We start from the raw sequence: 26445 nt of genomic DNA on the forward strand, positions 1-26445 counted from the left end.
ATCAATTATACATACCAAGAATTTTTTTACACTTTTCAATAATAAAGATTTTGATTTCTTTTTTCTAAATTGTAATAATATAATTATATTTTCATCATTAAAAATATGAAGTATGCATAAATATTCATAATATTAGAATATATTTATTGAAGAGTACATTTTTCTTGAAATAAATATTTATTACAAATAAACAATTAATAATCAAATTTTAATTTATAAAATAAAATATTTAACATATAATTACAATTAAATAAAAAACGATCGTATATCTACAAAATTCCATAGCTTAATGTAGAATTTTATTTATTAATTTATAACAATTAATGAAATAAAAAATGTGTAATAAAAATATATCAGTTGAAATTTACTATTGAAGGATCATATTCAGTACCTTCAAAGGGAGATCCTTTTGCATCCCATGCTTTTCTCAATACTTTTTCCATTTTCTGCGCAAAAAATATTTTATATTTCAATAATTATTATTGTATAATTATAAATTAAACAACTTTTCATATGCTTACAATCTGTTCAGAAGTTGGTTTTCCAAGAAGTTTTTGTTGATGATTCCACATCAATTCTTGAACTTTCATTTGTTCTTCTGATCCCATCTCATCCAAATTTCTTGAACAATCTATTTTAGTTAAATCAATTTTTGGTTCACCAATGATCAATGCTTCCCACCATCTCTCAGAAGCTTTTTCAAGATGAATCTATGAATAAAATAAAATTATAATATATTTTACATAAACATATTTAAAATATTTTAACTTACATTAATATGTTGTCCAGGTACTATACTCCACATTGACTCATCTTTCCGAATTTTAAAGCATAATTCTCCTTTAAGAATTGTAGTCCATACAAAATAGCGACATTCCTCTATTTCCTGATTCTGTTCAACCCTTGATGTTCTAGCTTCTATTTTAATATCTTTTGAATTAATATGAATTCTTAAATCTTTTGCTGTTCTTATACAATTAGGTAGTTTTACTAACACATCTATATCATTAATAGTTTGTGACCAAGTATAATTTTCTCTCACTGCACCATTGTAACTATCAGATGTCTTGTCTTTTTCAAGTAAATGACCAAGTTGATTTGTTATTTGACTTTCTTTATATGTTTCAATTTCTACTTCGTGATCAACTTGTGGAATAAGAGAATCTTCTTCTACTGTCATTGATTCATCTTGATTTTTATCATTATTTTGAGAAATAATATCTTGACTGTTCTGAAGATCTATTCTATTAGAAGATTTAGAAATGTTCTTCCATTTATGAAAACTATATAAAACAAGTTTTTCTACTGTATCAGTTGGAAAACCAAATTTTTGATCTGGTCCCGATTCAACATAAAAATCTGTACTATAATTAAATTATAATAATCATAAATTATATATTATAAAAATAATATTCATATTCAGTTTATATTATAATATATTGTATACTTACCATCTATATAAAAATCCGAAAAATGCATCTAAAAAGTTTGTAATATTTTTTTCTTCTTGTAAAATTTGCAAAAATGCTTCATCGTGAACAGAACACATTACGGAGTTCTTTTCAAATATTTATTGAATGATGTTTTGATTCCAATAATCGTTTTTTTTATTAATATTTTAATATTAATAAATATACTAACTTATTAAAAGTCAATGAATATATTTTTCAATAACAGATTGTCTTTCGTTTACAAATTACTTGTATATTATTAACTTATTATCTTAAATAGGTTATAGAAAGTATTCTTTAAGATATATTATTTAGAAATTTTGTTTATTTTATTAATATATTATAATTCACAACTATTAACTATATTTCGTCTTTATAACATAAATTTCCATTGTGTAATAACTAAAAAAAAACTTTAACACATATATACTTTCTTTTATAATTTCAGATTTTCTATTTTTTAGATTCATGTCATGAAATTGAATAATAAGTTGACAAGTGACATAAATTCGTCATAAGCGCCCTCTTCGTTGAATCATTGAATTAAGTACATTATTTATATATTTTGACATGTTCCAAGAATAGTGACAAACAAATTATATACGATATGTTTTAAAAATGAAAAGAAAAATATTATAAAAGAAAAATAAATATGTATTCATATTTATAAAATAAAATAGTTTTTTGTACAATTTTATATTGTAAAAATTTTACAAATTTTAACCTATTCTTTCAACCAAATCGATATATTTGGAATTGGATTATTATTTATATTCTCTTATATTTCAATTATATGAAACCTCTTTACAATGACTGGTCTGCCTATTTTTACTCCAGAAATTGCAAAAGGTATTTAAATTTCACAATTTAGCATTTATATTATAAGTATTTTTTTCAATTATAATAAATAAAACGACTTTCAGCTGTTTTAACCGATATTCTGACAGCATTGAATACTCCAGAAAATACTCAAAAACTTACAGAAGCTAAAGAAAATTCTGGAAATGAAATGCTGAAAATGATGCAATTTGTTTTTCCAATTGTTGTTCAAATTGAAATGGATGTTATTAAGAACTATGGTTTTTCAGAAAGTAGAGAAGGTAGAAAATAAAATATAAATATATTTTCATTTCAAAATGAATACAATTTTTATTATAATTTATTACTATTTTTATTTATAGGTACAGTTCAATTTGTAAAATTACTTAGAACTCTAGAAAGAGAAGATCCTGAGGTAGCACAATTACATAGTCAAGTTCGATCGTATTTTCTTCCTCCAGTTCTGAACTCTCATATAAATTGTTCAACTGAAGCTTCTCTTTAAAATATACTTTCAATATACAAATATTTTAATTTGTATTTTTTTCCTCTTTATAAAACATAAAAATTATTTATTATAAGCTATAATCATAGTACTTAATTCATAACTTCATAATTCCAAATTTATAATTCCAAATGCATTTAAGTTTTTGCAATTTTAAAGCATTTTATAATTATTTTGATATATTATTATTAAAATTTATTATATAAAAAAGATAATATATAAATAATATAATATACAAGGGATCTTCAAATTAAATATTTAATCAGAAAAATTAAAAATTTTTACATTTATTTGAATAATAATAATATTAATAATGATAATAATATAATCTACTAAAATATATAATTTCATTCATAAATGTTCATTAAATTTTCTCTGCACTTACACCAATTCTAAAAACTAAACAATATTCCATTGTTCGCGTAAAAATGAAGTTTGTACATTATATCACATAAATAAAATTATAACATAAAAAAATAAAATATTTTCATTGATATATATATATATATATATTATTCATTGAGTATATTGAAAAAAATATTTGAAAACATATAATATTAAAATGTCACATTCAATAAATATGACACAGTACTTTTTCTATAAAAACTGTGAATATAAGATCATTAATATATTTTCAATTTTGAATTGATTTAAATTTTATTATATTTTTAACTTCATTTTTACGCGAACATCTGGAGAAATACGCAATTAACTATACAATTTCAATCATATAAGAATATGTTGAAAATGCATATTAAAACAAAATTAATTATTAATACAACAAAGAATAATACAATGGAATTATTTAAGCAATAAAATTTACTTAACAGAATTTTAATCGTGCAACTCATATCTAATTTACTTAGAATAAGCAGACAAATACAAGTTCCCCTTTGCCAATCAATAAACGTATGAAATTGTTTTCATATATAAAATTGTAAAATGCATAAATATTCTTAAAAAGGAAATGCTGAAGTTTATATTAAGATTAAAGCGAAGTAGTTTTTTTAAAAGTTATTAATAAATATATATTGATTAACAACTACCATCTTAAAGAAATGATTCATATTTTTTTTTTATGGAATCACAATGATGGTCATAAACGTGAAAAATATTCACAATATATAAAATAATAAACTCAGCAATTTCCTCAGAAACTAAGAAATAATTAGTTTCTAATTTTAAGTTTTATTTAGAATATTCTACATATTGAAGGAAAAGATTTGACAGTTGGGGAACAATATGCTAACATATTTACAATTTTTTTTTATATAAATCAAGGTACAATTGTAAATCGTTTTGCGTATAAAGAAAGCTAATGCACTTCACATTACCCTTTATTTTCATGTTGGTTCATTAAGTTTGACAGTCGAACGAATAAAGACACCGCGTTAAAGAATTTCTTTAAGAAATTTCTAGAATATTTATAGAAACCAACATAAGCATTATATTTTAATAAGTCTTCATGAAACAATAAAACGCATCGATTTATCCATTTATAGAAAAATGCATATTAATTACGGCTGTGTTTGGTTTTCTTTAGTGCATGAAGCCTATGCATATATCTTCAATTATCCAAACCAAATGCATAAAATTTCATAAATAATTTAACTTGTACATATATATGTACTTCAATAATATTAGAAGATATAATTATATGATATAAATATTTTGCAGCTATAAACTCCATAACACAATTGTTTCATCTGCAAGTAATCAAGATGTTAAACAATAAAAAATAATGAATTAGCAAAGACATATATTATTAGCATTTTTCTTGCAAGATGAGTATTAGTCATAAAAGGCATGCCATGACACCAATATTTTTATGAATCACAATCAATGCATGTCACATTAAGCGTAAAACATAAATTGAAAAACCCTGTTCGATATAATTTACTCCTGCAAATCACGACAGTCTCATAATCTCGTTAGCTATAGAAAAGCATGTACATAAATATAAAATAAAAGAAATAATCGTGATATCAATTAATCAATTATAATCTACAACATAATGAAAATCTTATTCAATAATCTTCTATTACCAATTCAAAATACACTTAAAAAATATATTATAAATGAAAAAAGTTCTTATAAAATTTAATTATGCTTTGGAAGCGTTTAAATATTCAAAATTGAAATATTATTTCTTTTTTAATTTTTTATTTATCATATATTACCTTCTCTTTTTAGATAATTTTTCCTTCATCGTTAATATGTAATAAAATATAAATTATATAATTATAACAGACATTAACATTTTCGTATGAATGTTATCAGTTATAGATTTTCAATTACATGTAAAAATAAATGTTAATGTTTACAAATATAGTTATCTATTGCATTATTTATCATCAGTCCAAAAGAATTAAACTAGTTATTATATTAATATTTTAAGCTTCCTTTTGTCATTGATTAAGAAAGGAAACTAAAATGTTCATAATAAATATTTTACTTTGATTAGATATCATTTGTTATCTATTTATCATTTTTTATATTCAAGTAAAACTATTTCGTAACGAGTGAGAAATTTATACCGTACAGGGTTATCGTTAAAAATCTTGAATACGTTTTAAACCACAGTGCTCTTGATTTTCGACTGACACATTCAACGATTATCACCAAGCTACGAAAGGAACGGATTCGCTGTAGTAGTTGTATTCGCTGCCCAAGGATCTTGTCGAATCTGATTAATTGTAGGACGAGGTGGCGTTGTTGCCGTCGCAAATGGATTTGCCGAATATGACATTGTTGCTGTAAATTTTTGTTTACATTAATTTACATTATTTTATAATTATAGTGATTAATATTTTATATTTCATATCATGTATTTAATTTTTTAATTGTATATCAATATTCATATAAACAAATCAAAAATATAATTTATAATAATAATAATATTAAAAATTTATAGATAACAATTTTTGCTTTTAGCATATATATTTGTTTTAACAATACTTATTAAAACTTGACTGAAATCTGATGACAAAAATATGAAAACAAATATAAAACATATTAAACTGTAATCGAAGAAAAAAAATAAAAATTTCATTTTTACAATATATACAATATCATCACAATTTTTCTAATATGTATATTATTTTTTGCTGAAAATAACATCCATGTAAAATATAATGAATAAAATGATTTCATTATCATAATTAAACCATGCATTCATGCAGTATTGTTGAAAGTACATCTTGAAAGTACTCACGAATTTATTTCCAATGAAATGCTATTTTATAGACAGAATATATTACAAATAATATAACACTCTTTATTTTCATAAGATTCATAATATATTCGATTAAAATTACAATTAACCTAATTATAAAAATTTTATTCTCTTATTAAGCGATGATATATGCATACAATGATATATCTATAGATCTATAGATTTCAATATTTCATTTTTTAAAATTACGTCTTTAAATTTTATATGATGTATGATATAGAATTATATTTGAAATAAATAGTTACCTGCAGGTGTGGGCGTTGTTGATTTGATCGCAGAAGAACTGACAAGATTATCAAGATTAACAAGAGCAGAATTCTCCCCAAGGAACGATTGTGGTGTTTTTTTAACAGCTCCTGTACTAGTGGGAAGAGTTTCAGCTATGCCTCCCAAATCAAATGGATCTGGTGATAGTGTACTTGCTACAATTGATTTAAAAATATAAGACATTAACATAATTTATAATATATAAATATAAATAAATTATAAATAAATTTAATTCTAATAATTCATTAATAAATACCATTATTTGTAGTTTGCAGACTAGATCCAGGTTTATTTCTGTTAGTAATTACATCGAATTCATCTAAATCGCTTAGTGGACTGGCTACAGAATTGTTTTGATTTCCGATAGGGAAATTGTTAAGACTAGGACCAGTTCCATTGAAGTCATTATTAGTTGTATTGAATGTAGCACTTGAAGTCGTAGGCAAATTAAAACCTATATTTTGCGGCGATTGTGCCGCAAAACCAATATTTTGTGTTAAGGTAGAATTGTTAAAAGATGGAGAAGCAGATGTCATACCATCTCGGCTAGCCTAAATGAATTATGCATATATAAATAATCATAATAAAATTAATTTAAAAAAAATAAATATCTTACTTGTTTTTTATTTGTATCAACTTCAGTAGTGATAGCAGTAGCACTAGTAGAAGGTATTGGTGACCATGGATCTGTACTAGGTGAAGTTGTAACTGTTACAGGCGATGAAGGAGGTACTCGCCATGAATCAATTGTAGCAGCTGAAATTAATAATAAATTAATTATGAAGCCACTAGAGAAAATAAATTGTAAAATCGCTTAGTTTATGATCAAATTAATTTTTTTAAACAAATTTTACTTGATCTTTGTGGTACGGGAGTCCATGGGTCTATTGCAGGTGATGTAGTACTTGTTGTAGGAACACTCCATGGATCATTTTGTGGCTATATAATAAATAAAAATATATAAATTTTATACAAATTTCTTCTACTTTTAATAAGTTTTTATATTGTAGTTTATGAACATAATATTTAATAATTATATTCAAACATACCTTATATAAATAAAATTGAGATAAATCCAAAGACTATTATGTAACATGCAAAAGGTACATAATGCAACATTTATCATGCAATAAGCAAATTAGAAAAACTTAATTAAATTTAAAATAACATACTTGAGGTCTGGGTGGAGGTGGTGTTATTGGTATACCCCAAGGATCAGTTTTTACATTATATCCACATGCTTCTTCTAAATTTACATCCAGCAAATCTAGCATATGACTTTGTTTCTCAGTTTGAGGTGCTCTGAAATTAATTTTTTTGGATAAAAACAAAAAATAGACTATATGATAATTAGAAAAAAATTAAACCTTATATAATTTATACTAACTTAAAATCTTGTTGACTTTGACTAAGAGCTAATTGTAATCTGACATCATCACTACGTCTTCTTTGTTCTTCTTGTTCTGCTTCTTCTCTTGACATTGCCAAAGCTAATTGTAACTGTAGTTCTTCCTCGCCTACTGTCTGTGGTCTTGCAGCTTCCAATTCAGCTAAAAAGTATATAAATTATATATGTATTTATAATTATTATATTATTAAATTTATATTATTAAATATAACAACACATGTAAAAATTAATATTAATAGCAAAAAATTATGACATATAAACATTTAAATTAAAGTATTTACTCGTACGTCTAGTAGTAGTTTCAGATCCTAAGCGACATGGTTCCCAATCTTGAAACTAAACAGCAAAATATTTTGCTTTTAAAAAATTTTCTATTATTGAATTTTTTGATCTTCAAATTAATATATACTTACATCACTGCTTACAGGTGACATAGTATCTAATCCATCACTACCAAATCCACTAACTGATTGTGCAAATCTTTCTTTTGCTTTCAATGCTCTAGCTCTTTCATTTCGTAATCTTTCATCATCTTTTAATAAGGCCACAAGTTGTTTTGCTTTTTCTCTAACATTAACTCCTTGATCTTTAGATCCTTCCATATACTGAAAATCTAAATAAAGAGGATTTAAAAAATATACATATAGTGATAATAGATATAGGATATAAATATTTTATATTAAATTTTAAAACTTTTAAAAATTTTAAAAATAGTAAAATCTAAAATATAAAAATATTTACCTTTTAATGTTTGAATGGCAAAAATATTTTCTTTACATTGTTGTGCAACTTTTTCTGTGCCTGTTTTGATGAGATATTCTAGAAGAACTAAGGCTTTGTATACGTGTCGCCAATTTTTGCCATGATCATTTAATCTTTTCCATAACATTTGCATAATCTCAGTGAAAGCCACAACATTATATGTTAAATCAGCAATTTCTGCCATAAGTGTACTGCTTGGACCCCAAGGATCATTACTAGTGGCTTTACGTACAGCTTTCTATATATATAATAAGCATTTTGTTTTAATATGTATATTATGATAGTAATAAATAACTGTCTAATAACAAATTATTATTTTAATTACCTGAGCATTGCTATAATTATGGGCAAGATTAACAATATCTCGCCTAATACCTGCTAAATTCACTTGCATGACGTCTTGGCCTTGTCTTCTCATCTAAAAGATTTTCACTATATATTATAAGCAGGTAGTAACATTCATATTTTTTCAATAAGCCCATACTTATTATCATATACATTCACATTTATATCTGCTAAATATGATATATATTAAAAATTTTCAATATAATAAAAATATAATATAATATATATAAATTTTATTATATTATATTCAAAAGTCATTTTTATATTGAATTGATAATAAATATGGGTAATTATTTGATACCAAAGCCATGCGACTAAATATGCATTAGTAAAAAAAAAACAGAAAATTATTTTACAATATTACTCTACTTTTACCAAATTAACATATTATTACTACTTTCTACTTGGTTAGTAAGATGAATGAAAGTAGCTGAAGTAAAAGTATGATTGATATATAAAAGTGAAGAAATCCTTCTTAGTGGTGCTTTTATTTTAGATATATTATTGCATAATTTGCAAATTATATATGAAACAAAATACTATAAAATAATGCAACATGATAAATTATATTTTATAAGTACATAAAGCTCTAAAGCAGATTAATTTTTTTGAGATGTGCCTATAAATATATAATTAAGATATGTATTTAAGATAAAAGGTTTCAACTAAATCTGTATCATTTTATATATATTATATATAAATATTCATATATATTAAATAATATTTATATTATCATAATATCTTTCCTAAAAAATAGTTATCATAATTTTTATCATTTATAAAACTTTTTAAGAAACATTAAAAATATTTTTTATAATAAATTTAACATTAATGATTTTTTTTAAATAATTTGATGCAATACTGACTTGCATAATGTGCAGAACTTATCATTATTACATAATTTTGCAAAAAATAAAACATGAATGATTTTAATTATGTGCAAAAATTGTATTACTAAACACTATAACTTTTGTATCTTTTTATATATACAGGATGTTATATATGTGATTATATATAACATTTTTAAATTATAAAAATATGTTAAACTTTAAATAAGATTATGCATTTTAGGAAGTTTTATCTTTTATATAATAATTTATTTTTTATTTCTTTTTAAGGTTGAAAGCAAGTAATCTTTATCAACACCCTGTATATTATTATTAATGTAGTTTGCAAAACATTTATCTACATTATTTGTTCTTTGAACATTTTCTAATAATATAATTGATTAGTAAAGTTATAACAATTGTTATTTTGTTAACTGTGGTCAGTTAATAAAATTTACCTTCTGCATAGCCATTGTTGGCATATGAAATATGGCTCGGGTCGTTGATGAAGCTACTTCTTGTCCACAAATATAGAAAACTCCCAAACACTTTTTGAATCACAACAAAATCCTAGACTATTACATAGTACAATAAATAAATAAGAAATATTTGTTACATTTACCTGTCAATGATGAATAAGTTCTTATTTAATATACAAATGATAATATAATTAAATTAAGAATATTTTAAGTGAATATTCAATGATATATTAATTATTATGCAAATAAATATTGCACAGAATACTGCATTCTTTATTTTTCTAATGCAATATATATTAAAAACTTATAAATCTAAATTAAAAATATATATTACAGTTTAATATATAATACTATGTTATAAATTTTGTTCTTTACACAAATATCATATTCAAAAATTGCTTATAAACTAAATAGGCACAACTCATATTGGTTGATATACAAAATATATTTTTTTTTAGCTTTAAATGGTTTTTTTTTAAGTTCTATATACAGGATATATATATATAGCTGAAGTGTTACAGAAATATTGACAATAATAACATTTTACTCTATAAATATTTAACATTGCTATTATTATAATAATAATATAAAAGAATAATAATATATATATAATAAAAGATTACTTTAAAAGAAATAAATATCTTTTGAAGAGGAAAATGTTACTATATTTATAAGATACTATACCATATATTAAAATATTTCATTTTATAAAAAGCAATTTTATGAAAAAAAAAAAAAATATAAGAGTAAGAATTTATGAACTTACTCAATTCCTTTAAAGACAAATGCAATTATGAAAAAATATTACTCTAAATTAATCAAAATTAAATAAAAACTTATATTTGCATGGTTTTATATCTAAAACTTTAATATTTTATTTATATCTATTCTTTAATTATTCTTTAATTTACTCTAAAATTTTCATTTATTTATTAAATTAAATATTTATTAAATTAAATAACCCATGCTTTTTTGAAGAAATTAGACTTGCAGTTTTTGTGCAATATTAGTAATATTTATTAAATTATTTTGAAAATATGAAGTATATATTTTGTTAATAATAGAAATTTTCTTTTTATTTCTTTTTTTTTCTATTTTTTAATAATAATTTTTACAAGCTTTTTAATAAAAGAAATTTAAAAAGTATAAAATAAAGAAGAATATTCTTATATTAAAAGAAAGAAAGAATTTAAACCAAACTACTTAAAAAAAAAAAAATAGGCTGCATGCAATAATGAAAAGAAATAAAATTACTTACATTGATACAATGGAAAATTCAAATTTTTCTTCAAAAAGCCTTGTTAATAAACTGAAAAATGAAGAAAGTTTTTATCTTCTTAAATATCACTATATTTTACTTTATCATTATATTTTATCTTATCATTATATATATACAATATAGATTTCTATAAAGAAAATAAAAACAATATGTTTAAAAATTTTATGTAATATCAGAATGATTTTTCAATTCAAATTTAAAATTTAAATATAATTAGTTAATTATATATATTAAAAGAATTTTATATTGTATATACTTAGGATTATCATTATATGGTTTCTTTAAGATAGTTAATATATATTGTGTCTAATAATGACCGTGAAACTATTGATTTCTATTTTTATCTTCATAATTTGTTAATAAATTTAGACAAATAATAACAAATCTTATTAAATAAGAAATAAAATACAAAAATACAAAATAAAAAAATATGATATTACAACTAAAATATCATTAATATAATAATAACAATTTCTTATAAATTAAACTTAGACAATTGGCATAATAGCTGAATATATTATTATTTTTTATTTAAATGTAAAAGATTTCTTATATGTCATATAAAAAAAAACTCATTAATGTATTCTTTTTTATATTATTTGAAATTTTAAATAAACAGATATTGATACACATATGTGTATTAATGTATAAAAATGATAATTATATATTACACAAATATTAAATTAAATTTTTCTGATAGATTTATAAATGAAATATGTATACTACAGCTATCTTTTAAATACAACTAATATAATAGATATACGTACATTGGTTTAGGTGCAAGGCTAATCCATGAAAATGCGTGATATGTCAATTTCGAAACTATCTATACTTTCTCATGCTCGGGCGTGACTTTGTAATACTGCATTTTTTCAATCCGTTTCATATATAGGTTAACATAGAATAAAATAGAGGAAACGAATTAATAAAAAAACACATTACGATTAAAATACTTATCTAAGAACTATTATATATTATATACTATTATATACTATCGAAATGAAATCAAACACGTATTCCAATTCTACGGATTATACCATTTGTACTTATGTATTAATGACAATCTGCTAAATTTAATTGCAAGTTTGTAGAACATTTTAACTTACCGTAATATAGACTGGAAATTTAATATACTAATTTTAACGGAAATAAGAAACAAAATAATATAAAACACTTATGACAAGTCCATTCACAGGCACTGACGAATTAGAATTACGAGGCAAGATGGCGCTGAAAAATATTTTCTTCTTTAATATTTTGTCAGTCTGTGGTCATCCCAAAACAGATTTAACATTCGATTTGTTTCATAAAACAAAATGTATTTCAATCTGTTTATCAATAAATGCATACCTGTTTGACGAGTAATGTGATAATACTAACGTACTGTAACTTTTTATTGAAACAAGGAATTTGTCAATGGAGAGTTGTCTCTCTTTATATAATCCTAAGGTGCATTTTCAAAGTTCGATTTTCTATACGCATAACTCATCGATTGGAAGCATATTCAATATTTAATAATTGAAAACGTACAAAAGGTTTAATGTTTTTCCATAAGTACAAAAATAGAACGTACTTAAATAAATCTAGCATGCGCACGCCATCGTACGAAATGTTTCAATTGTTGATTGAACAATTCTGTTTTGAAACGAACGTTATTTTATCAATATTATTATCTTATTATAATTAGAAATAGAGCAAAAAGTGAACAAAAATAATTCATTATATACATTATCATTATTCTTATGTTGATTGAAATATATTTAAATGAAATACATGAAGAAGTAAATGTCAGTATTCTAACATAACCTCAGTTTTTATTATTGAGAGTGAAATTGATATTATCATTCTTTAAGTATTTTTTCCTGAAAAGAATTACATTGTTATAAATACATCATTTCAAAATGAATATAAGACTTTTAAAAGATCCTGCTACTGTAAGTAGCCGTATATTTGTGGGTCACTTACAAACTGATGATATGACTAAACTTGAATTGGAAGAACATTTTTCAAAATACGGAACCGTTGTTGGTTCTTCAATAAATCGTGGATTTGGCTTTGTTCAATTTGAAGAAGAACAATCTGCTCAAAAGGCTATTCAAAATGAAGATGGTGCAATGTTCAAAGGCAGAAGAATAGGTATTTTTATTTTATTTTTATATATAATAATGTAATATATTTTTAAACATATTTATATTATAATATATTTTTATACAGTAGTTCATAATGAAAATCAAATAAAATAGCTTTTTTGAAATTGTATCAAATTATTTGAATTTTTTTTAGATGTTAGAATTAGTTTAGTTTATTAAATAATATATAAAAAAAATTTTTAATAAATTGTTGGTTTGAATTGTAAAAAAAAAAACATTATGATTTTTAACTTTTTTTTTTAAATCAAAAAAAAAATTTAAAACATTTTTTGTAAATCTAAATAAATAATATACATGTATAAAATTTATTAAAATCGATTATGTTATTATGAAATATAAATAATCCAAAATAATCAAATTCATAATTTTATAATTGATCTGTAATTCAGTTTCAGTTATTTATTTATTATTATAATAATTTATATTATATTAATATATAATAATAATAATATATATTTTATATATGTTTCTTAAACATTTTTATTTATATATTTTTTAAATAGATGTTAGGCCAGCAAAAAAAGATAATCAATCTAGTGGAGGTGCAGGAAAACAATTAGGAGGACCTAATAATCAATTTAATTCTGGCAATAATCATTTTAATACTGGAAATGATCCTTTTAATAATGGAAATCAAAGTTATGGAGGAAATTCAAATTTTAATGCAAACCAAAATTTTAGTTGTGATCCACAATTGAATGACAATCAAAAAGGTAATAATATGCAAATTCGAGGAGGAAATGATCAATTTGCAGATGGAAATCAGAATAGAGATAATATAAATGATCAATTTGGAAATCAAAGTCGAAATAATGGAAATGAACAATTTAACAATGTAATGCAATCTAAAGGAAATAATAATTTTAATCCAAATAATCCAAATAGAGGTGGTACTGATCAGTTTAATCAAAGCAGAGGTAATCAATTTGGACCAGCTGGAAATCAAAATAGACCTAGTGGAAATCAAAATCGTAATACAAATAATCAGAATCAAAGTGGTAGTGGGGGAGGTATGAATAATGGAGGGAGTGGTCGACCAAGAGGTACCAGAGGTGGAAAAAATCGAAATAAAAATAGAGATAATTCAGGTGGAAATAACTTCAGAGATCGTAGCCCTATTAATAGAGGTCCACGTTTAGATGATAAAAGTGGTAGAGATTGGGATCATAAACAAGGAGATAGATTAAGAGGCAATAATTTTAATAGAGATTCATTCAATGATAGCAATAATCGTTATGAAGATTTTAAAAACTCTACTTCTAGAGATATGAACATGAGTTTTAAGTAAGTTAAAATATTTTTCAAAATTTTCTTTTTCTATGTTAATATTATATTTTTATTTATTAAATTAACATTTTTGTTTTATACCTTCTTAACACAGTAATACAAGTACATCAAATGAATATTCAAATGTATCAACTGAAAAAAATGATTGTGAAATCATTGTTGTTAACAAAGTTTTAACGTAAGTTATAAATATCAAAATAATTTATTTTAGTTTTTTTTTTTATTAATAATTTAAAATTTATTTTTTCAAATAGAGAATATGCTGAGAGTATTGAAATGAGGTTAAAAAAAATTGGATTAACAGTTGATTTATTATTTCCAAATGAAGATGTCCTCTTAAGTAGAGTTCTAGGAAATATTGCAAGTCGTGGATGTTTATATGCAGTTGTAGTGACACCTATTAATCAAGAACATCATTCCTTAACTTTAAATATTCTTCATGGTTTACCTCAAGGTAAAGATTTCTAATAATATTATTAAAATTTTTCTGAATTACATAATTTTAATTTCTGAGTTATATTAATATAACTTTATTTTTCTTATAGAACATAGAAATATGTTGGTTGAAGATGCTATTAATTTAATATCGCGCGATTTTGCTAATTACAAAGCTGGTGGACGATCAGTTCCATTGAATACACCTTTTGCAAATGAACGACATCCTGATGCTATTCAAGTTCTTTTAAATATGTTGGCTGATAATCATCAATTAACAGTATTACAATATGATCGAGTTATAAAATATCTCGAAATTAAACGTGAAGAACAAGTGCAAGTTGAATTAGGAGATGTAAAAGATTTACCAACTACAACAACTACGATAACAGTCAGTGACCCAAAACAAGCAGAATTACAATCTAGGATACTTAATATCTTAAACAGTAATAAAACAACTTCATCTGCACCAGCACCAAGTCCAGTACCAGCTCCAACTTCAACACCAGCACCCGTTCCACCAGCTACTTGGGGAACAGGTAAAATTTATGAAAATTTACTATTTAGATTTAAACATAATGTACATAATATTAAAGATTTAATATTAGTAATTTTATATCAAATTTCTATCATTATAATATTTTTTATAAATTATCTTAATATACAATTTATAAAAGTATAGATAAGTTTATAAAATCAATCATCAGTTTTCATTCCAGTAATTTTAAAAAATAATTATATTATTAACAAAAATTCCTTTGGTAAGAAATTAAAAAAATATATATACTATAAATGCAGTAGTATGAGTTTTTACTGCAATATATATGTAGTTTCATTTGCTTTAAAAATACTATTATTAGTTTATTCATTATGCAAAAAGAATATTAAAAACCATATCGCGCTTTTTACGTAATGAAAATGACCTGTTGCAGTTTTTTGCATTCTTATTAAGGTCGTTATAGGTGTATCTTACGGATTTTAGATCGCCTATCTATTATTTTTCTGTTTGGATATGTTTATGTATCTTTCATGAACATGTCTAAAGAAAATATAATTTTAAATCGCGTACATAAATTACTAATGAAGAACTTTAGAAGCAATTTGATGTTGATAAAAAACCGCAAATTATGTCTAAGAATTTTTTAGACAATACCAGGTAAAATTTTAATGCAAATATTGAACACGAGTGATTTAAAAACATAAACGAACTTCGTACGCTTTGGGTTTCTGATCGAGTTCTTCGTGCGTGTAGTGTTATTGTGTCGTCTATACAATCCAGTGATCAAAGCGAACGAACTTCGAATATATATATTGCTGGTATTACAACTGCTAACTTCATGAGTACATCATATTATGCCAGCAGCATCAACTGCGACAACAGCATCCACTACTACTACTACTACTACTACGGGAGTTTCACCATCGCCTCTGCTAAACGATCCAACAGTTCAAAAGGCACTTGACAGTCTCTTGCAAGGCAATTTACTCAAAAGCATCGGCGATCGGCAACCGACCACAACTACAACACCTCTGTTCGCTGCTTTTTCGAATATCGGCCGATTTTAATTCATTTCAATTTTATTTATCATATAATGAATAATTGGGGATTTGGATCTCCTTTATTTTTCTCATATTTATACTCTCTCTGACTCTGAAGTAGTTACTCTTGATTTAATGAAATGACAATTTTATGATAACATTTGATAAGAAATCAGAATTCTGGTAGGATTGCATTCAATTGCAATAATTGGAATATTTTTCTAATAAAGTGTTAGTATGCTTTTATTTGTATCAAAAAGATATATTTTAAATGTAGAATGATTCACAAATTCTATAAACGTTGTTTACGTGATTTACAAAAGTAGGTATACTAATACTTGTTTATACAGATATTTGTTCAATTTTTTCATTCTTAGGAAAAAATATTTTAGTTCAGTATATTTCATATTATGTAAATGATAAAGAAACAAAATATTAGAGAAGTGTAATGTTTTTTATTATTAGTTCTATATTTCTTCCATACTTATTCTTTTTTATTATTATAAAGCTAGACAAGGATTAAATATACCTTAAATATTAACAAATTTAATGTATAATCATACATTCAACTTTATTAATTATAGTTTCTTCTGATAAAAAATACTTGAATATGTAACATACTGATTTATAGTAATTGACAATTTGACTAAATAATTCATTATATTTGGCTTAACATTTAAAGTTCATTATCATAATTTTAATTAATTGCCATGTTTATCTTTATTGCTTTTATAGTTTTTATTAATATCATAAGATTACAATGTGACATTTAATTAGTTTATATTATAAAATAATTTAATATTTTATAATATATTATAAAATAAGATCAACAAAAATTCATTTCGGTAAATTTACAAGCCTCATATGCTTTAATGTAAAAATATATTGTATATGTGAGTAAAGCATTTGATTTTTACAGTAAATGATGTAAAATACATAATATATCAATTTTTCTATTGCATTATTGAAAATATGATATAGATTTTTAAATTTTTTCATTAATGAATTTCATTATCTATGTTACATGTTTTTAATTAGTTTGGATATTTACACAAATGTATCGTGTATAAGAAGCTATGCACATTTTTTTAGGAATTAGATAAATATCATGTATAACTTCAATAAAATGTTTTTAGGAATATTTTATGTCTTTCATTGATAATTTAATTGATGTTTATGGATCTAAAAACAAGAAAATAATAATATTCATAAAATTGAATCTGAATTTCAAGTATCTAATATTAATTTTTTACATACCCTTGCAGTCAAGCAATTAATATATAATTTTCACAAAACAATTTAAGCTATGAAGGCAGTCTTTTTAGATTAATAAGCAAGAAGTAAGTATTCAAAGTGAAAATATTTAAATAAAAGTGGTTTGCAGGATATAAAGCATAATGTTAAATATTCACAGGTAAGCAAAGCTATAAATATAAATTAATATAAGCAAATTCATAATAACTTTACTTAAATTTACCTAAATAATAACTCTTCAGGTATTGTTCCGCATGAATGATTTCTTCACATGGCTGGGATACTTCATTATATAATATACCAAGAACCGACTTTACTGCATCAATATCGTACATATTTTTCGCCAACCTTTCTTTATAAGGTTTCAATTTTCCTACAAGCTCTTTATTTTTACTAATAGAACCAATGTGATTTTGCAAAATTTTTTCATATATAGGCCAATCAAATTCACATGCGATACAATCGCATTCAAAAAAATAGTCTTGCATTATTTTTTCTCTTCTTTCAGATCTTGTCATATATGCATATGCAGCACCATAACTTGTGAATATTTGATCTCCAGGATATAGTGGTTTTAAAGCGCGGGTAATCATTGTCAGCCCCTCGAAATGACGAAATGTATTTGGTGCACAAGAATGATTATATAAACTATTCGTTACATATAATCCTGAACCTATTTTAATCCCTGGTTCTTGTTGCACCTAAAAAAATAAATTAATTATAATATAAAACTGTTCTAATATAATTTTTATCCTTTATTTTGTTAAATTGCTTGTTAAATTATTTTTTAAATATATTTTATAATCTATATTATATATTATGTATTAAATAAATTACTGAAAAACAATTGGAAGACATTATAACACATGCACGAAACATGATGCTGCTACAAAATATAATGTCTGAATAATTGTTAATGTCTTTTAATTGGTTCACTTCATATTTATTGCAGAAGAAATTAGTCTGTGTGGCTAAAAGGATAGCCGCGAGAGCTGAAATACAAGCAAAGGCACTGATTCCAATGAGTGGTCTCATTGTCATATTGGTAGCAAGACTCAAAGCAGATCGTGCACTGGTACTATCCAATATGTCTTCATCTGTAAATCCTGCAGTTCTATTATCTACAAAAGAAAGATATTTTATAAAATCTAAAAATGAACCGTATGTTATTATGATATTATTATAATGTTTTTTTTTTGTAATTTTTTTATTCTTTTTTACAATTCAAATTTTATCTTATATTCTTTTATTTTAGCAATAAAATATGAATTCTATTCTTTACCTGGATTAGATTCAGCTAATTTCATGTCAGCTCGCAATTCATTGATATTTTTACCTTTTGATGTTACTATGATCAGAAATCTAATAATTTTGGTAAGCATTCGTATCTTATCTTTATCAACATGAAGTAAATTTCCAATTAATGCCATAATTGGACATTCTATATCATGAGCCATTTCCCAAGCTAATATTCTACATTTTTCTGAACAGTATTGAGCCACAGGGCAATGTAAACAAGGAATTAAATTATAGCTTCTTGATAAACAATGATGACAATGAGTATAATATCTGTAATTTATGATATTTTGTTTATATAAATATTTATGTAGATTAATATTATCAGATTGTATACCTTTGTGTGTAAATAACATATGCATATGGATCTTCAATAGTAATTATATCTCCTGGTTTAAATTCTTTTGTAACTACTAAATGACGTCCATATTTTTCAGAAAAAGAAATGCTGATACCATCACTGATTCCTGGAGCTTCTTTACTTGGACCATAAATTAATTTTAAAGGACCTTCATCTGCTAAGTATCTTGGCTGTTTTTCTTCATTATTTTTAGATATTTTGTTCAAACTATGCATTGTATCTTTTTTGTCATTAATGTTAAAATTTTTATTTATATCTGAAAGTTTTGTTTCACCATTTCTATATTTTACAGTAAAAGATCTTTCTGATTCATTATTTATATTTTCTGATAAACACATATTTGTAAATGTTTCTGAATCAATATGATCATTATTTGTAAGTTTCAATTTTTTTTTAATTTCTTCAATTGCCTTAATTCCTCTCTCTTTTAATTTTTTTCTTTTTTCTTCTGGATATCCAAGATTTAAAGCAGCATCAATATCTATCAAACATTCTTTAAATAATTGTTTTCTATACAAAGCAGCAGATCGATTGGCATAAGCATATGACATAAGTTCATTATTATTTGCATATGCCAAACTCATTGTATAATATTTTATAGCTTCGTTATCATCGCCCATTACGAAATGTTGATTTCCTAATATTTTTTAATTATGATAACTAAATGAATTATTTATATTTAATTATAGTATTAAGAAAATATTTATTACCTTCTTCTCTAAATTGAATGGAATCTTCTTCATTTTTTACTTCAAAAATTAATTCTGGTAATTGAGACTTTATTACATTTTGTAAAATGTGACCCAAAAGGGCTTCGCATTCTTTTTGTAAACCATATCCTGCATGTGAACAATTACTTTGTTTTAAATTTAATACTAATTCCTTTGCTATTTCCATATTGTTCTGGAAAAATTGTATTATATAAAAAAAATTTATTTTATATTATGTGTGTGTGTGTGTAACATTTAAAAATATTTTAAATGTTTCATTAAATACAATATTAAATATATAAATAAAATATAAATATAATAAGTACATTTTATAATTTTTTTTTTATATAAGAATGAATGAATGTATTGAATGTTTTAATTTAAAAAAAACACTTATTCATATACTTCTTGAATAGTAGATAAGAATGAACTGTAGTTAACTAAGTAACTGGCTAAAGTAAAACTGAAAGGTGAAACTAAAATTATCTCAAGTAAGTTGATAGAGGGAAGCAGAAACTATATGACTATATAACCAGATTTTATATCATTTGTTGAATTAAATAAATCATAGATTAATTACAGACATACTTTTTATTTTTTATATTTCATATATAGATTATTTTCATCATTTTTATCTTTTAAAAGAACAAAAATTTGAAAAAATTAAATTATTCAAGAAAATAAATATTTTATAATATGTTTATTGCATTTTAAATCTTTTATTTTATATTATTAATTATATTATTTTAATATATTATTTTATATTAATGTTAGTATATTTATAAGCACTATTTGTAGAAATATTTATAAATAGCATAATCAAAATATTATATAATAATAGAAAAAATTATAAAAAAACTCAAAGTTTATAATTGTTTAATCAATATAAATGTTAGATGTTAGAACTAACTGTTACATGAGCATTTCATAATGAAAACAATTTGGCAACAATCCAAATATAAAGTTAGTAGAATGTTGAAATTAAAATGCAATCTTAATTAAATAAATATATGTATTTATATATGAATGTTAATATTTGTATAAATAATAATTGAAAATATAATATGTAATTTGTAAAATTAATTTTTTTCAATTTAGGATGTTATGAATGCTATAAATAGTATAATTAATAATTAGTATATTATAGTATTAAATTAATATTTTAAAAAGATAGAAATAATATGAAAAATTATAATTTATTAGTTGTTTATTATACAATAACAATTAATTAACATATGGATACATATGATTTCTATATATATGATGAATGAGAAGTATATAAACTTAGATATATTATATGCATTAGAAAATATGAGACAATAATAATATTAAAATTTTATTTCATATTATAGAAAGCATTATATGGACATCTGACTAAATTAATCCTCTTCTGCTTCTAAATTTATACGGCTACCAAACTTTGCATATAATTTTGTTTTTAAGTCAGTTATGACATTTTTTAAATCGATACATTTACTTTCCAAATTTGAGATTTCCTTTTTTTTCTTCTCTTTAATTTCATCTAAGTAATTCTAGAAAAATAAACAAAAATAAAGAAAGATGTATAATATTATATATATCATATATCATTTCAGAATATACAAGATAATAATTATTATTAAATTTTATACCTGTGTCCTTTCTAAATCTTCATAAATAAAAACTTCACCAATGTGATATGGAATTTTTGCATCTTCATCTAAAAGAGATATTTCGTCACATGCATCTTCTAAATTCTTTAATTCATTCTGTAAAATATATATCGATGTATATAAATATATCTAAATAAGGTTATAAGTAACATAAATTAAATTCATTGAAAAACATTAAATTCATTAATACTTGTTTAATTTTTGATTCTTCTTTTAAGTCATCCATTTTAGCATTTTGCCTTGCAAATTTATTAATTTTTTGTTGATCTTCATATGTAATATAAACATCGGAATCCTATAATGCAAAATAGGTTAGATTTAAATGTTTGTTATATATTACATTAATTAAAAAGGTTTGTATCCAACCTTACCGGTTGAAATCCAGTTTGAACATTTTTTCGTGCTGACATTTTCGTATTTTGTTTTTAATTATATGTATTTAATATTTTGATATATTTATTTAATTAATATATTTATTTAATATACCGATATATTTATTTAGGTAACAATTTTAAAACAATGACATCAAATAGTTATAACATTACTTCATAAAGCTAATGTTTTTAGACACGAAATAGAAAGGAATTTAATTCTTGAAAATGCATCAATAAGTGTGTTCTTTTTTAAAACGTTTTTGCATCTTATAGTCATATTATAGTCATACATTAAATTATATTATTTTTATTTGAATCTGATTAATTTAAAAAAAATATATATATAATTTAATTATAAATTTCTCTAATTTAATTATCTATATTATTTTTATATCAAATTTTTATTTCAATATTTGTAATGTAATATTTATTATTACAATAAATATAATTAATATATAAGAATTAATGCATAAAAAAATACATACAATAATTCTTTAAATCATTACTTAATTTAATATATTATAAATATTAATATAAAAAAAAAAAAACCAAAGGTCCCACCGAGATTTGAACTCGGATCGCTGGATTCAGAGTCCAGAGTGCTAACCATTACACCATGGGACCTTGTGAAAATAATTTTAATATAAAATATTTGTACATCAATACAAAACATAATTTTTAAACTAAAATATTACAAATATCTTTTTTATTTTTAATAATTTTTGTTCAATATAGGTTTTATTATAAAAGATTTTATTATTAAAAAGTGAAAAACTCAAGAATAAAAATATTTATTGATATATTAATTGCAAAGATGTATATATTATATTATAAATATTTATATATTGATTTTTTAATTTACATAAAACAAATTATAAAACATTAATTAAATTTTAAAAATTATACATATTATTAATAAATATAATATAGTATTTTATTTGTATTTGTTAAAATAATAAATTTATAAAACAATATTAATTTAATTTATATTAATTATTTGGATCTTCATTACCATAATTTATTTCTCTTATTAAATTTTTGTCTTTTGTAATACATATTTCTTCAAATTTTATCTTTCTTTTTTCTTTTTCTATTTTATGGATTCTTTTGTATTACATATTTCTAACAAATTATATTTTTTGAATTTATAATAATTAGGAGCAACAGACATAAGACAGACACCACGAACCATTTCCACTATTACAGCAAGTTCTGGATTTTTTAGATCTGCTTTATTTCCAGGATTCTTTTTGTTTATTATTTCTGCTAAGTCTTCAATGATTTCATCTCTATATATATTATTATTACTGTGACGACTGTAATGAAATTAAATTATTATATTAAAGCATAATTAAAACATTTATATTAAAGGATAATAAAGTTATAAATAATTTATATATTAAAAAACATACTTAAATACAATACTAAATGTTTTTGGTTCCTGTGCAAAATATTTTTCAAGCATTGCATCTGCTTTTGATTTGATATCATTCATATTTGCTTTACAAATAACTTCAATTGGAAGTAATCTTAACAAATATCTTGTACGTTGCTGTTTTGTATTATATAATTCAGTGATAATTTTAGTAACCAATTCTAATGGATTTGTCAAAGAACTCCTTATAAAAACTATATTTTTAACACCAGTGTCAATTACCTGATAGAAAAATTATAACCATTTCAAATTTTAAAGAAAAATAAAAATGTATATAAAAAATTTACCTGAAATCTTCTGGCATTTATTGGTTTTGAATATTCTGCTTTTAATTCATTAATTTCTTTATTTAAAACAACTGAGATGTCATCTTCATTATCGTTATAATTTGTTTCATCTTTTTTTATATCAGAAACTTTAATATTTTCATTGTCAGAATCCTTAAATTAAAAAGAATTTGATAGATTTGTATTTTTATATGTATTTATATTATTGTTAAATTCCACTATACCTTTATAGAATCTAATCCATAAATCTCATCAGCAAATTCATTAAGTATTTTATAAGCATCACGTACACATTCCTTTTCAGAAAAATTACATGTGCATAAAAAACCTTTCATACCTGGTTCCAAATTAAATTGTTTACGTTTTTTTTTATTATTTCCATGATTATGAAAATAATTTTTTTTTCGTTTTTGAACATTCATTTTTTAAAAATTTCTGTATCATAAATTTTATTTTATTTATAATAATACATATTTATCTTTTATTATAAATAATAAGAGAGAATTATATCGATACAATATAATTATATCGATCAATATAATTGCTTAAAATATAAATATTTTAGCATTAAATTTTATATTTCAAATATACTCACATTCTTTGTTAAAATATTTTCATGTATTTATTTAAAATATAGCATTAATTATACTTTTTAAAAATTGAGTTTATTTTTTGTTTAAAATTAAATTATAATCATATGAAATTGAAGTTATAAATAATGATATAAACACACTTAATATATTTTTGTATCAGCTTAATATCTTAAACCAAACTCTTGTTGCGTCATTTATTCTTATTCGTTGATAAAATAGTTATAATAATTATCTATAAATGATAAAGAAACAATAAAATAAAAATGATATTACAAATTTAATATAGGATAATATAACAAACAATGCATAATAATACTACAGATTAGATATAAAAATAGATTAATCATGCATTGCATTTTTGTGACTTGAATTTTTAAGATTTTAGAATTCTATTTTCATTTTTATGTCATTCACATCGTTACCAACAGAACGCAGAACTTGATTTTGTATTTTCAGCATTTATTTTAATAGGAAATATTAAAACAAATAAACATACATTCTAAAATCTATAAAATCTATAAAACAATCAATCATAAAATTATTTAACGAGATAACAATGAAAAAAAGAGATTTAGGTTAATAAAATTCCTCGAATTTTTTAACAATAATTATTATTAAATTAATATTAATTAATCAATATTAATTATCATATAATAAGTATATTAAAAAAAGGAAAATTAATTAATTTCTAATGTTTACGTTTTTTAAGATTTAATATTTTTCTAATTTGTGTTTTCTAATTTAGTTTGTATTTCAATAATTCCCAAAGAACTAATGTTAAATTATTTAATTATAAAGATATACTTTTATGTAATATATTTTACGAGATCATCATTTTAAAGGTTTATTGTAATTAAAATTGAGAATATCTGTATTTTTTACATCAAAAATTATACATAATGCGAAAAATATTGTAGTTTTGAAAGAGATATGATATATTCAATTATGTCCTGTATTTCTATGGTTATGCAAAAATAAATTAGATAAAGAAAATAAATAATTATCGTTAATAAATAGAAAAAGATGTAATAAAAATCAATGTCATCTCAGCAGAATATTATAACTAATATATAAAAGAAAGCAAATAGTAGAAAAATAAAGATAAAATAAGAATTAATCGTTAGTGCTATCTTTTAAAAATATAAAAATATTAAAAACATTTTTTCAAAAATAGATAAATTATATTATATATAATTATTAGCGTATATTAGCGAATCAACTCCTTTTTTAAGTGTCAAAATACATCTTTTAAAAAAATATTTGAAAAATAGCGCTAATCTCTAATTCTTACTCTGCCTTATCCTGTTTTTCAAGAGATATCTTTGATATTCAAAAGATAGTGTAAACGATGAATTCTTATCTTTTTCCGATTATATTTTCTTTATTTATGTTAATTTCGATAACACTCTACAGATGGCGCTGACTCCTCAATTTTTATTCTATCTCTGTCCTTCTCTCATTATTTGCTCTTCTATACTTGCCCTGCGAAAGTGTGTTCCAAAAAATTGATTAACTTTATTATCTTTTTTGTTTAACTTATTAATTAAAATTCAAATCAGAGTCTAATTCAATCTAATTTTCATATATCGTAAGTGCATGTATATTACATTCTTTTTTTCTATATTTATAAGTAGTGTTTATATATATTTTATGATATAAATATGATTAATATTATGATTTTATTATATTATAAAA

General features: G+C 22.5%; 7 protein-coding genes and 1 non-coding gene across 32 annotated transcripts; 2 read left to right on the forward strand and 6 right to left on the reverse strand.

The window, feature by feature from the left end:
- Positions 1 to 121: 121 nt before the first annotated feature.
- LOC107997228 (nudC domain-containing protein 3) lies at positions 122 to 1983 on the reverse strand. Its single transcript, XM_017055680.3, has 4 exons — positions 1452 to 1983; positions 773 to 1364; positions 522 to 710; positions 122 to 446 (listed from the first exon to the last, which is right to left on the reverse strand). Exons 1-4 carry the CDS (start codon positions 1547 to 1549, stop codon positions 354 to 356), a joined length of 972 nt encoding a protein of 323 aa, XP_016911169.1. The 5' UTR covers positions 1550 to 1983; the 3' UTR covers positions 122 to 353.
- A 177-nt stretch (positions 1984 to 2160) lies between these two features.
- LOC107997229 (protein C10) lies at positions 2161 to 2798 on the forward strand. Its single transcript, XM_017055681.3, has 3 exons — positions 2161 to 2300; positions 2375 to 2551; positions 2633 to 2798. The coding sequence occupies exons 1-3, from the start codon at positions 2261 to 2263 to the stop codon at positions 2773 to 2775; spliced, it is 360 nt and encodes a 119-aa protein (XP_016911170.1). The 5' UTR covers positions 2161 to 2260; the 3' UTR covers positions 2776 to 2798.
- Positions 2799 to 3019: 221 nt separating this feature from the next.
- Positions 3020 to 12866, reverse strand: LOC107997227 (epsin-2). Of its 20 annotated transcripts, none has more exons than XM_062081353.1 (18): positions 12728 to 12865; positions 12484 to 12607; positions 12145 to 12239; positions 11357 to 11407; positions 10078 to 10194; positions 8773 to 8865; positions 8427 to 8685; positions 8099 to 8298; positions 7967 to 8021; positions 7665 to 7827; positions 7450 to 7579; positions 7327 to 7359; positions 7132 to 7216; positions 6894 to 7033; positions 6762 to 6828; positions 6534 to 6731; positions 6256 to 6432; positions 3020 to 5529 (listed from the first exon to the last, which is right to left on the reverse strand). In XM_062081353.1, the coding sequence occupies exons 5-18, from the start codon at positions 10099 to 10101 to the stop codon at positions 5402 to 5404; spliced, it is 1752 nt and encodes a 583-aa protein (XP_061937337.1). In that variant the 5' UTR covers positions 10102 to 10194; positions 11357 to 11407; positions 12145 to 12239; positions 12484 to 12607; positions 12728 to 12865; the 3' UTR covers positions 3020 to 5401. The 20 variants fall into 20 exon arrangements, with proteins under 20 accessions (XP_061937337.1, XP_061937330.1, XP_061937329.1 ...); XM_062081362.1 differs by adding an exon at positions 5990 to 6010 and having other exon boundaries at positions 5391 to 5529; positions 6534 to 6828; positions 12728 to 12866; XM_062081346.1 differs by having other exon boundaries at positions 6534 to 6828; positions 7973 to 8021; positions 10078 to 10189; positions 12728 to 12866.
- Positions 12867 to 12948: 82 nt separating this feature from the next.
- Positions 12949 to 19416, forward strand: LOC107997161 (nuclear receptor coactivator 5). Of its 3 annotated transcripts, XR_009831795.1 has the most exons (7): positions 12952 to 13513; positions 14031 to 14811; positions 14909 to 14992; positions 15069 to 15268; positions 15360 to 15788; positions 18995 to 19203; positions 19298 to 19416. XR_009831795.1 is itself a non-coding variant. In XM_062081338.1 (6 exons), the coding sequence occupies exons 1-6, from the start codon at positions 13279 to 13281 to the stop codon at positions 16813 to 16815; spliced, it is 1932 nt and encodes a 643-aa protein (XP_061937322.1). In that variant the 5' UTR covers positions 12949 to 13278; the 3' UTR covers positions 16816 to 17929. The 3 variants fall into 3 exon arrangements, 2 of the variants coding, with proteins under 2 accessions (XP_061937322.1, XP_061937321.1); XM_062081338.1 differs by lacking the exons at positions 18995 to 19203; positions 19298 to 19416 and adding an exon at positions 16613 to 17929 and having other exon boundaries at positions 12949 to 13513; XM_062081337.1 differs by lacking the exons at positions 18995 to 19203; positions 19298 to 19416 and adding an exon at positions 16610 to 17929.
- Positions 17502 to 21336, reverse strand: LOC107997236 (SET and MYND domain-containing protein 4-like). 4 transcript variants are annotated; one of them, XM_062081340.1, is made up of 7 exons: positions 20998 to 21327; positions 20410 to 20602; positions 19676 to 20336; positions 19325 to 19611; positions 18880 to 19163; positions 18266 to 18743; positions 17502 to 17970 (listed from the first exon to the last, which is right to left on the reverse strand). In XM_062081340.1, exons 2-7 carry the CDS (start codon positions 20594 to 20596, stop codon positions 17963 to 17965), a joined length of 1905 nt encoding a protein of 634 aa, XP_061937324.1. In that variant the 5' UTR covers positions 20597 to 20602; positions 20998 to 21327; the 3' UTR covers positions 17502 to 17962. The 4 variants fall into 4 exon arrangements, with proteins under 4 accessions (XP_061937324.1, XP_028522196.2, XP_061937323.1 ...); XM_028666395.2 differs by lacking the exon at positions 20998 to 21327 and adding an exon at positions 20736 to 20919; XM_062081339.1 differs by having other exon boundaries at positions 17502 to 18743; positions 20998 to 21336.
- Positions 21337 to 21586: 250 nt separating this feature from the next.
- On the reverse strand, positions 21587 to 22645 carry LOC107997189 (prefoldin subunit 4). Its single transcript, XM_017055620.3, has 4 exons — positions 22433 to 22645; positions 22252 to 22356; positions 22041 to 22157; positions 21587 to 21941 (listed from the first exon to the last, which is right to left on the reverse strand). The coding sequence occupies exons 1-4, from the start codon at positions 22469 to 22471 to the stop codon at positions 21789 to 21791; spliced, it is 414 nt and encodes a 137-aa protein (XP_016911109.1). The 5' UTR covers positions 22472 to 22645; the 3' UTR covers positions 21587 to 21788.
- Positions 22646 to 22987: 342 nt separating this feature from the next.
- Trnaq-cug (transfer RNA glutamine (anticodon CUG)) lies at positions 22988 to 23059 on the reverse strand. The gene has a single exon. It is a non-coding gene; the product is annotated as a tRNA-Gln (tRNA).
- Positions 23060 to 23210: 151 nt separating this feature from the next.
- LOC107997185 (THUMP domain-containing protein 1 homolog) lies at positions 23211 to 24951 on the reverse strand. Its single transcript, XM_017055618.3, has 5 exons — positions 24753 to 24951; positions 24382 to 24592; positions 24158 to 24310; positions 23848 to 24092; positions 23211 to 23751 (listed from the first exon to the last, which is right to left on the reverse strand). The coding sequence occupies exons 2-5, from the start codon at positions 24577 to 24579 to the stop codon at positions 23526 to 23528; spliced, it is 822 nt and encodes a 273-aa protein (XP_016911107.1). The 5' UTR covers positions 24580 to 24592; positions 24753 to 24951; the 3' UTR covers positions 23211 to 23525.
- Between the last annotated feature and the right edge of the window lie 1494 nt (positions 24952 to 26445).

Source organism: Apis cerana, linkage group LG11 (genome assembly GCF_029169275.1).
Source record: "Apis cerana isolate GH-2021 linkage group LG11, AcerK_1.0, whole genome shotgun sequence".
In the NCBI taxonomy this organism is placed as follows: Eukaryota; Metazoa; Arthropoda; class Insecta; order Hymenoptera; family Apidae; genus Apis; species Apis cerana.

Excerpts from the sequence above, each read along its gene's own strand:
- LOC107997185 (XM_017055618.3), bottom strand. The coding sequence starts at position 24,579 with ATGAATGTTCAAAAACGAAAAAAAAATTATTTTCATAATCATGGAAAT. Across the intron at positions 24,311-24,381 it reads ATGGATTAGATTCTATAAAG|GATTCTGACAATGAAAATAT; the intron begins GTATAGTGGAAT and ends TTTTAATTTAAG. Across the intron at positions 23,752-23,847 it reads ACATTTAGTATTGTATTTAA|TCGTCACAGTAATAATAATA; the intron begins GTATGTTTTTTA and ends ATTTCATTACAG.
- LOC107997161 (XM_062081337.1), top strand. The coding sequence starts at position 13,279 with ATGAATATAAGACTTTTAAAAGATCCTGCTACTGTAAGTAGCCGTATA. Across the intron at positions 14,993-15,068 it reads GTTGTTAACAAAGTTTTAAC|AGAATATGCTGAGAGTATTG; the intron begins GTAAGTTATAAA and ends TTTTTCAAATAG. Across the intron at positions 15,269-15,359 it reads TCTTCATGGTTTACCTCAAG|AACATAGAAATATGTTGGTT; the intron begins GTAAAGATTTCT and ends TTTTTCTTATAG.
- LOC107997236 (XM_062081339.1), bottom strand. The coding sequence starts at position 20,596 with ATGGAAATAGCAAAGGAATTAGTATTAAATTTAAAACAAAGTAATTGT. Across the intron at positions 19,612-19,675 it reads TATGTTATTTACACACAAAG|ATATTATACTCATTGTCATC; the intron begins GTATACAATCTG and ends CATAAATTACAG. Across the intron at positions 19,164-19,324 it reads ATTAGCTGAATCTAATCCAG|ATAATAGAACTGCAGGATTT; the intron begins GTAAAGAATAGA and ends TTTCTTTTGTAG.
- LOC107997189 (XM_017055620.3), bottom strand. The coding sequence starts at position 22,471 with ATGTCAGCACGAAAAAATGTTCAAACTGGATTTCAACCG. Across the intron at positions 22,357-22,432 it reads TTCAAACTGGATTTCAACCG|GATTCCGATGTTTATATTAC; the intron begins GTAAGGTTGGAT and ends TTTGCATTATAG. Across the intron at positions 22,158-22,251 it reads AAGAATCAAAAATTAAACAA|AATGAATTAAAGAATTTAGA; the intron begins GTATTAATGAAT and ends TATATTTTACAG.
- LOC107997229 (XM_017055681.3), top strand. The coding sequence starts at position 2,261 with ATGACTGGTCTGCCTATTTTTACTCCAGAAATTGCAAAAG. Across the intron at positions 2,301-2,374 it reads TACTCCAGAAATTGCAAAAG|CTGTTTTAACCGATATTCTG; the intron begins GTATTTAAATTT and ends AACGACTTTCAG. Across the intron at positions 2,552-2,632 it reads TTTTTCAGAAAGTAGAGAAG|GTACAGTTCAATTTGTAAAA; the intron begins GTAGAAAATAAA and ends TTTTATTTATAG.
- LOC107997227 (XM_062081344.1), bottom strand. The coding sequence starts at position 10,101 with ATGCCAACAATGGCTATGCAGAAG. Across the intron at positions 8,686-8,772 it reads ATAATTATAGCAATGCTCAG|AAAGCTGTACGTAAAGCCAC; the intron begins GTAATTAAAATA and ends TTATATATATAG. Across the intron at positions 5,530-6,255 it reads AACAACGCCCACACCTGCAG|CAACAATGTCATATTCGGCA; the intron begins GTAACTATTTAT and ends AAAAATTTACAG.
- LOC107997228 (XM_017055680.3), bottom strand. The coding sequence starts at position 1,549 with ATGTGTTCTGTTCACGATGAAGCATTTTTGCAAATTTTACAAGAAGAA. Across the intron at positions 1,365-1,451 it reads TTCGGATTTTTATATAGATG|TACAGATTTTTATGTTGAAT; the intron begins GTAAGTATACAA and ends ATTTAATTATAG. Across the intron at positions 447-521 it reads AACCAACTTCTGAACAGATT|AAAATGGAAAAAGTATTGAG; the intron begins GTAAGCATATGA and ends TTTTTTGCGCAG.